The sequence below is a fragment of the Centroberyx affinis genome, unplaced genomic scaffold, assembly GCF_046629955.1.
Source record: "Centroberyx affinis isolate AG114_WGS23_722 - 3 ecotype Tasmania unplaced genomic scaffold, CSIRO-AGI_Caff_v1 ptg000019l_1, whole genome shotgun sequence".
Lineage (NCBI taxonomy): Eukaryota > Metazoa > Chordata > Actinopteri > Beryciformes > Berycidae > Centroberyx > Centroberyx affinis.
The window spans coordinates 99,363-111,359 of record NW_027278734.1 but is presented as its reverse complement, the minus strand read 5'-3'; the positions used below and the strand labels follow the sequence as shown (position 1 = coordinate 111,359).

Sequence of the window (11,997 nt, the reverse complement as noted above, 5' to 3'; positions counted from 1 at the left end):
GGAGTTTCACTGGGCAGCAGTATGGCGCCTCCCTCTGTCCAGTGCGTAGACTGAGCTGCATGGACAGTGAGAAATGTTTGACACATTGGAGAGCTGCTCATGATGCCAGTTTGAAAATCAGGGGTAGCTGTGATATTACAAATTCCATGCTAAGTCTGTTTATTACTCCTCGAAACACTGCGTCTGTATTCTAACAGACTTTTGTGGCTTACATGAAACAGAGAAGTGTTTTTTTGTTGCAGTTTAATTTCCAGCTGTTATGTGAAAGCCTTGTTTTTTTATGGTACGCAAACTGATAAAAACAAACTAGCTTTACAAGCGCTGCGGTAGACTCCACCACCTCTCTGAGCCGCTGCTTTCATCTCCTGTCCTGCTTTGAAAGAAAACATGGGATCTTTGGCAAGAAAATAACAGCTAAACCTTTATTAGATTCACAGCTGGAAGGACTATCAGTACCCTATCCCATAATCCAGACTGTAAACACATAACACAGTGTCTACAGCAGCAGCAGGTGTGAAGTTTCATTCAGAATAGTCATAACTGACTTTAAACAAACAAATCACACACACACTGAAATTGCTACTAATTTCACAGCACGTTCTGAACATTCCTATTTCCTGACTAAATAAGATATTACACTGGGTGGACGAAATATTAGGGACACTTACTCTTTTCATGGAGTACACTGATGAAGTGAATCCAGGTAAAAGCTATTATCCCTTACTGATTTCCCTTATTAAATCCATACCAATCACAATGGGGGAGATGTAGATAAAGAGAAGCGAAGAGGTATTAGAGAAGGATTTTTAAACTTTGAGATAATTGAGATGTGGATTGTGCAAAAGGGGCTACAACAGTATCAGGAAGATATTTTGTACATTCAGTGTAAATTATTCTCATATACCGACCTCTACTAGTCTACAAGCTGAATGACAACATTAAGAAGGAGAATCTGAGTTGCTCAATACAGATGCACAACTTTATGTCCATCAACTTGCATTATGGTTTGTGTATTTATCTTTAGAAAATGTATTAGTTCAGTAACAGCACCTTCATTCATTTCTACAGACTGGATTATTTTAGGTAATGTTTTTGTATTTCTCTTATATTTTTTTTATAACATCTGATACCCGCACTCTGATTGGTGCATGTGATCTGTCGGTTGCCATGTCAACCAGAGGACGTCTAGTTCTTGGAGCTCTGTAATGTGCCTATGAAGTGTACTAAAACTGCTTAAAGCGAATTCAGTGCCTGTTCTCACCCTCACAAACCCTTACATTACGCCACGGGCAATCTGTGCTGCCATGGCAACTTAAAATAATTTCCTGTCGAAGATGCATTTCATATACTGTAAGCTCTGTGTTTAGACATGACAGAGAGCAGAGCACAGGGGGTCTGATCCAGCAGGACTGGCTGAAGCTCAGCGGGACAATTCAATGATCTGGAAAGGGTACTGTTATGCAATTTGGCTGAAGTCGTTGCCCATTCATTACTCTGATGAAGACCACTCCATGAATATGTTCTTATAGGGGGTATAGCTCAGTGGTAGAGCATTTGACTGCAGATCAAGAGGTCCCCAGTTCAAATCTGGGTGCCCCCTACTTTTCTGAAAGGTATTGATCGGTCAGACATGTGATCAGCTCCACAGCTACTATAAATGATCATCAGATGTTGAAAATGCTATGAGGTTCCTTTTGAAGGTACACAGCGATTCATGCACACATGGAGAAACTCCTTGTCATAACACACTCTACCTCCAATTCTTGGAAAGGTTATAAAGCCAAAGGCCAAAAACCTTAATGAGAAGATCCAGAAGGAGCATCAGTTCAGTTGGTAACTTGATTGGCCTGCATGAGAAGAGCAGGAATGACTCTTATTGGCCTATAATATTTTGTTACTGTTTATCCTGCTCTCAAGCATCTTAGCATATATTCACACTTTCCTGTATTCTCTTCAAAATACTGTAAGTCATACTGCTCCAACATAGCTATAGAATAGTAAATATTGAATGTTGAATGAATATTGAATGTAGCCTAGAGTGATATGGACTATGTTTTGCACTGAATGTGAAGTGCTGCAAGTTGTCAAAAAGTCACCTAGTTTGTTAGATAATACATGATGTACATTGCTAATATTTGCTTTGCTTGGCAACGCTTTGTTTTTTTTATTACATTTCCAAGTTATTTCCTTGAAAGGAGTTAAGTAACTGTTAATTTTTTAGGACGTTTTCTGGAAAGAACCATGACATCATGTACTAATAGGGAAATAGAGGAAGACTTCCATGGAGGAGTTTCCAAGAAAGAACCATGAAATTATGTAATTGTTATATAGTTGTATAGCAACTTACCTGATAGCTTGTCATCCCACCACTCTGTGTGATAAAAAAAACAACAACAAAAAAAACATTGATTAGCCCAGTGTCTTATAAGGTGAAATAAGGTGTGACCCAACCTGTCAAACAGGATTCACTAAATACTACTTGTGTATTACACTGTAGGTTCACTGAGAAGAAGCACTTCAGAAAGTAGAAGTTTAGATAGTAAAATAGGAAAATCAAGTGACCCCCATTTACACAATTAAATCTAAATAAAGCTTTCCCTAAAAAGGGAAAACAAAACGTACCCCTCCACTCCCGTTTCCAGGTGTAGGTACATCTAAATATTTACAAAAGTCAATGATAATTTATTTCACATTCATGCATTTCTTGGCATTTTGTCTTAAGCAGCTTTAATTAGCATGAATCTGATCATTTAACAGCAAAGTAACATGCAGATACAGATACAAAGACACATTTCTATTCATGCACTGAATTGGAAACTTTAGGCTATGTTACTGTGTCCAATGTCTGATTGATTAGTCCAAATGATTTTTTAACTACTTCTTATGAAGTGTTAACCCAGCTATGTTAAATTCAGACATTTCATTGTATTCATACATTGTCACATCAAAGGGTTTATGCTGTCATTAGTTCTTTATGTCTCATTTGGTTTAATAAATGGCTGTTTATAAGTTCATATAAAACACATAGTTCTGGTCTTCAATTCTGATTGGCTGAAGCCGAAGACAAAAATAATTTATTGTGGTTTGTTCTTGGTTTATTTCCCTTTGTCTTAATTCAGAGCACTCACTTTGTTCTGCACATCACTGTCCACAACAGAAAGAGTAATGTGGCTTTTGAAATCGTTTGAAAAGTTTGGCCTGGAAACATCGGCCTGGACGCCTTTCTTGCTGTGACACCCCCTCTCTCCCACCTTTACTGTCTCTTTTCACTGTGAACCTGTCTAATAAAGCAGAAATGCCATAAAAACAATCTTTAACAGGGCACTAACCTGAAAATAGCCAGCTAGGGGGGTCCATGGGGCATGACGCTCCCCTGGGGAAAAATGTGAAAATATGCTTGTATAAACTCACTTCTGTTGAGTTTTGTGCAGTGGCATAAACATCACCTTTCAAGGAAGAAAATGCAATAGCCTATACCAGCATTTCTGACCTCTCACTGAGATTAATATGTAATCCAATCCACCCAGACAGATATGAAATAATATGCAATATGAAATTTAACTTTGAAATATCAAATAGTTCCCTACCAAAATAGTTCCTTTGTTTAGTAAGATAGTTTCCATTTCCATAAAGATTTCCAATTCCATAAACTAAAGCACTCAACCAGTATTAACATTAGCTAGTGTTGGTATTCACTGTCTGAAACTTTCATCCGCAAGTTACACTCATCAATAAGAGTCAATGCTCAACTCTTTTTCAGATGAAACTGCACTAGACTGCTTGAAGTGAAGAGACATTTTGAGATTAACTTTATTGTTAGTACCGTTTTTACACAAAAATAGACAAGTGAAACAGATGTCTCTCTGGGTTTAACCTTGTGTTTACAGACTAGACCTAATAGTTGCTTCTAAATGCAGTTTGGCAAGTCTCAGATTTGGCAGAGTTTTATTTATTTTTATTTTTTTCTCGTCTGAAGCAGCTACACAGTTTCTCTGCACAGACTGGATAAGAAAAGGAGGCAAGAGTCTTATGCCTTTATGGAGAGGATGAAAACAAGAGATGTAAGTCATGTGTGCCTGGGTGGAAATACTTTGGTCTAAATGCTCTTCAGACTGTTTGTAAGCCCCTTTTAGCTTGTGATCAGTGTATAATGCCCGTATAAAAACTAGATATTGGTGTTTCAGTCTAAAAGGCCACTGTGTTAGCCTAAATATTTGACATGACTGTTAGGTAAACAGACAGGCTACAGGCTATGTTATCCAATAAAAAATGTACTAAATGTTGTTAACAGAAAAGAAGATAACTTTAACTTACCACTGTGATTAGCATAGTCTACCATCCTTGGTTCCTCTTCCACACCAAATGCCTCTTCAACTAACGTAACGTTAGCTAGCTAAACCGTTGAATTACCGTTGAGTTATTTTCCTAGTTTCCTAGGTCAGAAAAAATAACGGTTGCTTTTTTACAGCGTTTTCGAAAACAAGTAAATAGCCTACCTTTCCCTCTCACTGTCTGTCTCTAGCAAGTGTGAGGAAAGGCTGATGAAGAATGATATAATAATGAATGAAAGTTATAGGTTTTATTTTAATAATGCATTACAATGTGGCCCTAATCCTCTTCCGTAACTAACTTATGTTATATTACGTTTATTCAAAACGTGTGAAGTCCAGTGTCAGTGTTGAATTTATGGGCTTCTGTCTCTCCCTAGTGGTCAAATAACGTTATACACTCTGATAAGTACCGCTACCGTCGACAAAATTAAACGTATTTTTCATAGACTAAAGTGTATAATGACCTGAATATCGTTTAAATGAAATGTACCAGTAGAAACAGTGTTGTAGTTATAATAGCATGATTTCCAGCCCTCTGCGGTATCGTAGGGGGTATAGCTCAGTGGTAGAGCATTTGACTGCAGATCAAGAGGTCTCCGGTTCAAATCCGGATGCCCCCTAATTTTGTTTTCTTTTTTTTTTTCTCTCTCTCTTTTCTCACATGAAATCTCGGTACCTTAACGTCATATACGTAGCAGTAGACCTTATAACAACACAGAAAACATGTTGCTATAGTTGTACCACACTACAGAGAATAAAATGCTGCGAATTCGTGGTACACAATCAAAGAAATTATGTTCTTTAAAAATATGAAAATCTGGACGATTGACCATAAATCTCGGCACAACCTAATTTTTGTCTATACTGACATTACAAGGGGAAAACCACCCTAAAACACAGTTTATGTACATTATTTCCATCATATGGCATACTCTCTTAACATACCCTGGCAGCAGCATTCCTCATTCAAAATTATATTACATAAGGAAAAGAACACACACCCAATGTATATTTCGCCAACATTTACATTTATTCATAAAAAACTGTACACAATAGAATACTTAGTTATTTTTTATATACAAGTTATTGTACTCCATAGCAGCATGGTGCTGCTTTTCACATTCAGGGAATCGCTGATTTCTGTATAAATACTTAAGGTGCCTCAATATCTAAAAATAAATTATAAAAATAAAACTATAAGCACCGTTTAGTCTAACGAAGCTGTCCTGTGGTTCACTGGCACAAAACATGTTTTTTACACATCAGGTTCAACTGGTTCCTCAGTCATGGTGTGAAGTGTTTGTAGCGGCTTAATAAGGTGCTATACAGTTTGCAGTTATTTATTTGGTACTAAATTCAGTTGGACCACAGGTAGTTAGGGCATAACTAGTTAAGAAATAGTCAATGACAAGAATGATCAGTCAAAAGTCAAAGTGAGATCCTGTTATGATTGTCACGCTTTCTGGCATGAGTTAAATGGAACTGTAGGTCACCGGATTACTAAAAATTTCACTTAGTTACACAATTGTAAAGAATTACACCCTAAATAATGCTGTGTGTTAAAATGTATGTTTTAGTGTTATTGACTGCACATGGTTGCCTAGATGCCTTACATAATTTTTTGTTACTCAAGGCTATGTTGCAACTTGTTTAATTTGAGTAAAAAATAAATGGCATTTTAATAACGATTTCAGTTACTGGTACATGAACTTCACACAGCTGATGAAACCAGGTCTTGTGGTCACTAGTTAACTCACTATAGGACAGTTACCATGGCAACCTAAATGGACTCAGATCCCACAGGTCAGACAGGGTCTCTTACGTAAACATGGTGGACCTATACAGTGGGGTCACTGCAGGACGATGTGGCACATCGTCACACACACACGCACACACAACTGAGGTCAGGGTACAAAAACTTTTCTTGTCCAGCCACAGCAGCAGCTGATAAATCCCAGAATTCACCAGCGACTTTTACAATTTTACCAGCTAACAGGAATTCTTTGGCTGGTACAGTTGAAAAATTCACCACCCAGAGTCGAAATTTACCACCATTTTGCCTCTGGTGGCTGGTGTTCATTTGTCCATCCTGACTGAGGCCGTAACTGTTGACAGATTTCTGTGACGCTCATTCATCCTGAGGCAGACCAGGACCCTGAACAGCCCCTTGCAGACTCTCTTAGAGCTGGGTAAGACATTGAGGGGGGACACGGCCGGCTTGAAGACACATCCGGTGCTCACAGGGACTCGCCCAACACACAATTTTAAGTCCTGGTCCTGATCCAGGTACTGTGGCTTTTGCGATGCCTGAGAGGTTTAGTTTGGACTGAGGGAAAGCGGGTTTCCATGGCCTTATTCCACTTGAGGGGATTTCTAGTTTGCCAGTACCCGCGACTTCATCCAGTCCAGACTGGCAGGTAGACTGTGAAAAGGGAGAGGAATTGGAAAACGAACGAGAAACGCATTTTGAGAATTGAGAAGATGCAGTGTAATGGCAGGTACACAATGTCACCCCCAAACTAGTCAAAATAATGTGGTAATCCCAGCAAAAATATGCTGTTTTTGCTTTTAGCTATCAGGTGTGTCAGTAATTTTTTAGGTGTGCCTCATAAGCATAAAAGACAGACAGAAAGGGAGAGTGTGGTGTGTCAGTGGGACTCACCCCTCTCCCGTCAGGCCGCAGCAGGCCTGGACGTGCCAGGTGTGAGCTGTGATGGAGCTGAGTGTGAGAAACTGGGAGATCTCTCCCACCGTCATGGAGCCCTTCACGTCTTGTTTGTTGGCCAAAACCAGAACGGCTGCATTCTGCAGGTCCTATAAACACATGTAAGAAAGGCTGTGTTACCAACTCTGCTCTCTCAGTATCAGTATGTTCATGTAGCTGAAACATTTCTAACAGAAACCCTCAGACTGTGCTCACATCGTCTTTCGAGAAAAAAGAACAGCAACCTCAGCGGAAAAAAAAGCAACAGAAAAAATGTCAACATGCTGATTCACGTAGACTGTGTTGAAACTTCCCCGTCACGGGTTACTGAGCAGTCTCTACATCTGTGGTGCAGTTAGTCACTCTGAAAGCGTGAGCAGAACTCAGGCGTCAACACGTAAATGTCAGCTATGTTCACTCTCAGCGAATAACAAAAGGTTTTACATCAGGCCAGGGAAAAAAAATAAATGTATCCACTGGCCACAACAGCAGGCGGATTCTGTTTTTATTCACCAGCTGCTTTTACTTTCCTATTCTGGTTTAGGCCTACATCATAAAACCAGTTCTCCCATAATCTGTTCCTACTGTAAGGGTGATTACGCAGTAAAAAGAGAAAAGAAAGGCTATACCATAATGGTTATAACTCCTGAATTAACACACATTTATGAGAACCACTGCACCATCCTGGGCGTCCTTGCTGTGAATATAGAAGAGAAGGGATTTGTACCTCGTGTGCAAGCATGCGGTGCAGTTCGTCTTTGGTTACTGTGAGCCGTTCCCGGTCTGTGCTGTCCACAACCAGAATGACAATCTGAGAAAACACAAATATCATATCTATTAATCTATCTATTAATATGTTTTTTTCAACCAATTAAAAGATTGCCCTCGATATGTGAACCCATGTTATCAATGACAGTTCTAGGGGAAGCACAAACCGGTTGATAAATGCCACTATACACATATGGATTATACTGTAGGTGGTTATGTAACAGTGCTAAGTAACATGCTTTATCAATACAAACAGCAAGGTATGACATCAACAAGTCAATATGGGTTAATGTGCAAAGCTCAGTCAGCACTGTCCTGGAAGAGAAAGTCTTGGATATGAGCTGGAAAAACAGGCTATGCTCCTTTTTCTCTATCTTTACTCGTCATTGTCATTTTTAATTTAAGTTGATGACGTTTTTCTTGGTTGGAGCCACCAGTTCCCTTTAGCCTCAGTGAAAAATGCTGACAATCCACTTTAAGGAAAACTGATATAAAAATAATAAGCTTTTGTTTCCCCATACTGTGACAAGTGTCTGGTGAAGGAAAACAAAGAAACCAAAACCTAAAAGCGTTGGGAATCCATTTCTGTGGGCTAAACTTCTCCAAGAGCACAAGGAAACTTTGGATAAAAGCGTCCACTATATGGTTATGTTAATTACTTTTTTGTACTTCAGCTGTAATCCTATGTCTTGTGTTCATAATTCTCATGGACAAAGCACATACAGTGAGAGAGAGAGAGAGAGAGAGAGAGAGAGAGAGGAGGCAGCGAAAGAGAGATCAGTACCTCTGTGTTACAGTAGTAAGAGAACCAGGTGGCTCGGAGGCTCTCCTGGCCCCCGATGTCCCACACCAGGAAGCGAGTGTTGCGGACGGAGATCTCCTCCACGTTGCTGCCAATCGTGGGAGATGTGTGGACTGCTTCCTTTGTCAGGCTGGATGTGTACGGACGCGTGGGAAGGTGAGAGAACACAAGGTTGGAATTAGAGACACGATGAGCGACTTGAAGACACCGCAAACTACATTTCAGCTGCGAATCAGAGCTCTAAAATACAGGATTAAAAGAGTATAGATATTAAGTGCTGCTGGCGTCTGAACATGTCATGATCCATGCATCCATTTCAGTGGGATTACTCAACTTTATATGACTGACTATAACAAAATAGCCCAATCAAATACATATCACTTACAGTTGGTAGAGGATGGTTGTCTTCCCAGCATTGTCCAAACCCACAATTACGACTTTGTGCTCTGTAGGAAAGTAAAATATACATGTTACAGTTAACCTGCACACACTAACATTTAACAGTTGGTATGTTACCCTTATGTCATCCAAAACAAAGACTAAAAGAGTTGCACAATTTGTTTAAATTCCAGCATCCCAGGACAAATGGATGCAGATAAGAAAAAGACACATGTGCAGGACTATGGTATACTGAGCAGAACATCTCTTATCTATAGACGAGACATAACATCATTATATAACAAGAAAACCAGCTCAGCAGTGACTTCAGATCACGTTAAGTAAATATCAAAACAACTGTTTTCGCTGAATATTTGGGTAAATTAGACAACTTCAGCCTCTCGTCCAGTAAAGTGAGACAGGCCACCCAACAAGCCAAAAAGTCAGCTAGAATTAGTTATTATTACTGTTTCACCAAAGTAATAAATAAAGAAGAATATAATTGTGGAATCTAAACTACATGAAAGCACTACTGTTATCTTTTTCTGAGGCTATATTCTTCACACATACATACCCATACAGACCTATACCTTATGCCATAACTTATGAACTTATGTTAAATTCACAAATACTCAAATAGAAAACTACCAAGATAAATAGGTTGTGTGAACTGAAGTTGGCTTTACCTTTGTCACCGAACACAGCCATCAGCTTGGTCAGAAGGAGTCCCATGTCTGTAAGTGATGATGAAAATACCAAGATAACAAAGGAATCTGTCTCGTAGAGGTTAACTTGATGTTGCTGTAGTTAGATGGCGCTGCCTTAGAAAGCTCCTGGTGGAGACGACCTGTCTGTTAACTGCTGACTGCCCCACTAAACTCGCTTTCTACAACTAATAACTTGGTGTAGGGGAACGTGAATGGGTGGCGCTTAGAAAAACAGGTACTTTACGGCCGAGTGAGTCATGGAGAGGGCGCAGAGATGCTGCGTTCAGGTGCTGTCGGAAGTATCGCAATCACTACTTGAGCGCACAAAGAATCCAAAGTGGTAAATACGAATGTGAAACTCGCCGTATCATTATAATAGAGATAATAGATTAATCTATTTGGAAGCCATACCTAAAAAAAAAAAAAAGTCACAGGAATAGGCTAATATTCTCAATATTCCTTCTAAGCTTTACCAAATAGAAATATCTTGTCACGTCGTCAGTAGGCTATATGTTCCACTTGCTCACAGAGGGTTTTGGCAAATGATATTATATTAGATAAGATGAGATTGCACTTTATTGAACCCCTGGGGGAATTCCAGGTGCCATAGCAGCGATTAGCGGAACAATGCCAAGGAACTACAGGAACGGTAATAAAAAATAATACAGGAAAGGTAATAGGGAAGATAATATAAAACGATACAGCATAGTGTCTAAAGTGGCGTTGAGCATTGGTCCTGTGCAATAAATATGCAGGGATACTTTTGTGTTTAGTGAAGTGATCCTCTGCTGGGGAAGTGAGAATTTTACCTTTTTACCTATATTTTTGGATGGGGAACATGGAAACTATGCCAATAATTGATGGAAATTATTTTTTATATGTTATTGTTTGGCATTCTGTGTAAATAAGTAATTGGGCTGTATCCTATGTTTCTCTTTTCACTCTGTTTATCTTTTAAAGTTGCCACATTTTGGTTTAATTAAAATATTAATTACATAATGTGTATTTCTTCTCTTCATTCTGCCGCTCCAGCACAAAGTATGTCTGTGCCACCTGATTTCGAAATTAAAACAAGAGTCACCAAACACATATTGCTGTTACAAGGTCCATTGTGTTATTACTTTCGATCAGAAGCACACGAACAAGCGTCGACAAATCCTACTTGAGACTTCGGAGGTCGGAGTTTCGGACGAGCGCGTGAAGGCAGCATGGGAGACCGGCGAGTCTCCTGTCACAGGAGTAAACTGATGACGCAAGCCGCATACATGCCTGATACGTTCACGCACGCAATCCAAATTAGGTAGGGGAAGTGAAATTTCGCTTTCCTTCCTCTCTGGCAGGAACATTGTAGAACAGAAGCTGAAACAGGATTCCCCAGAACTTTCCAAGGAGAAGTCTATCCCCAAGTGGGCTATTTCCCTGCTTAAAGGGGAATACCGCTTAATTCAACAACAGATAACGTGTTATTGCTGTTGTTTAGGGCCGTAGTACAACTTCTGTGAACATGAACAACTTTCTCTTAAAGCCACACACCTCAAACCTGTGATGATAGGCTAATAATGTTCAAATTTTCTCAGTCGCACCAAACACAACGACAGGGAGACTGATTTTGTGGACCTTCAACATGATTGTTTACTTTTTTATATAGGCTATGTCAAATTAACCCCATTCACCCTATAAAGACCCCATAAAGTGTTTTTTTTTTTAAATTGTGAAGTGTTATTTCCTAACCATAAGATTTTCCAAGAAGATGATATATGTACATAATTCAAATTGTTCAAAACAAAAAAAAACAACTTCATATTCATAGGGAGCCAGAGTCAACATCATCCCAGTAGCTAAACAAAGTGGTTGTATGAGTGCTGATTTTTGGTTAAGCCATTAATATTTAACTGTGATAAAGTCACAGGTTTGTCTTTATTGGTTATTTTACAATGTATGTGGTTGTCCAATACCATAAAAGTGACATAAATTCAGTTTCAGTTTTTGTTTTGTCAGTTTGATATAAATCTTGACAGACCAGGCTTTTGGCATCAGCCCTGGACACTGGTACACATTACTCTGATACTAGACTCTGAGCATCAGATGAAAACCATATAGTTACTTAAAACCTTACAGTCTTACTGCTGTGCAGGTTTCCTCTGTTGCAAAGTGTCATTTGAAGCTGAGATAACAACAACACTTCAACAACGTCAACTGTGAGATGTAAACCACATCCTGGACTCACTTGAACCCTCTACATGTGTTGTTTCACCTCATGGTTTCCTCCATGACTCAAGAGACTGTAGGTGTGGTCAGATGTGTTGT

At 39.2% G+C, this 11,997-nt stretch overlaps 1 protein-coding gene and 2 non-coding genes across 4 annotated transcripts; 2 read left to right on the top strand and 1 right to left on the bottom strand.

Moving 5' to 3' along the window:
• Nucleotides 1-1,528: 1,528 nt before the first annotated feature.
• On the top strand, nucleotides 1,529-1,600 carry trnac-gca (transfer RNA cysteine (anticodon GCA)). The gene has a single exon. It is a non-coding gene; the product is annotated as a tRNA-Cys (tRNA).
• A 3,279-nt stretch (nucleotides 1,601-4,879) lies between these two features.
• On the top strand, nucleotides 4,880-4,951 carry trnac-gca (transfer RNA cysteine (anticodon GCA)). The gene has a single exon. It is a non-coding gene; the product is annotated as a tRNA-Cys (tRNA).
• A 387-nt stretch (nucleotides 4,952-5,338) lies between these two features.
• Nucleotides 5,339-9,886, bottom strand: arl5c (ADP-ribosylation factor-like 5C). Of its 2 annotated transcripts, none has more exons than XM_071540668.1 (6): nucleotides 9,665-9,886; nucleotides 8,991-9,049; nucleotides 8,588-8,735; nucleotides 7,763-7,846; nucleotides 6,994-7,145; nucleotides 5,339-6,753 (listed from the first exon to the last, which is right to left on the bottom strand). In XM_071540668.1, exons 1-6 carry the CDS (start codon nucleotides 9,713-9,715, stop codon nucleotides 6,705-6,707), a joined length of 543 nt encoding a protein of 180 aa, XP_071396769.1. In that variant the 5' UTR covers nucleotides 9,716-9,886; the 3' UTR covers nucleotides 5,339-6,704. The 2 variants fall into 2 exon arrangements, with proteins under 2 accessions (XP_071396769.1, XP_071396708.1); XM_071540607.1 differs by having other exon boundaries at nucleotides 8,991-9,051; nucleotides 9,670-9,886.
• Between the last annotated feature and the right edge of the window lie 2,111 nt (nucleotides 9,887-11,997).

Coding starts and splice junctions, on each gene's coding strand:
- arl5c (XM_071540668.1), bottom strand. CDS start 9,715: ATGGGACTCCTTCTGACCAAGCTGATGGCTGTGTTCGGTGACAAAGGT. Junction 8,736..8,990: donor ACAACCATCCTCTACCAACT/GTAAGTGATATG, acceptor GTACACATCCAG/CCTGACAAAGGAAGCAGTCC. Junction 7,847..8,587: donor CTTACTACTGTAACACAGAG/GTACTGATCTCT, acceptor GTGTTTTCTCAG/ATTGTCATTCTGGTTGTGGA.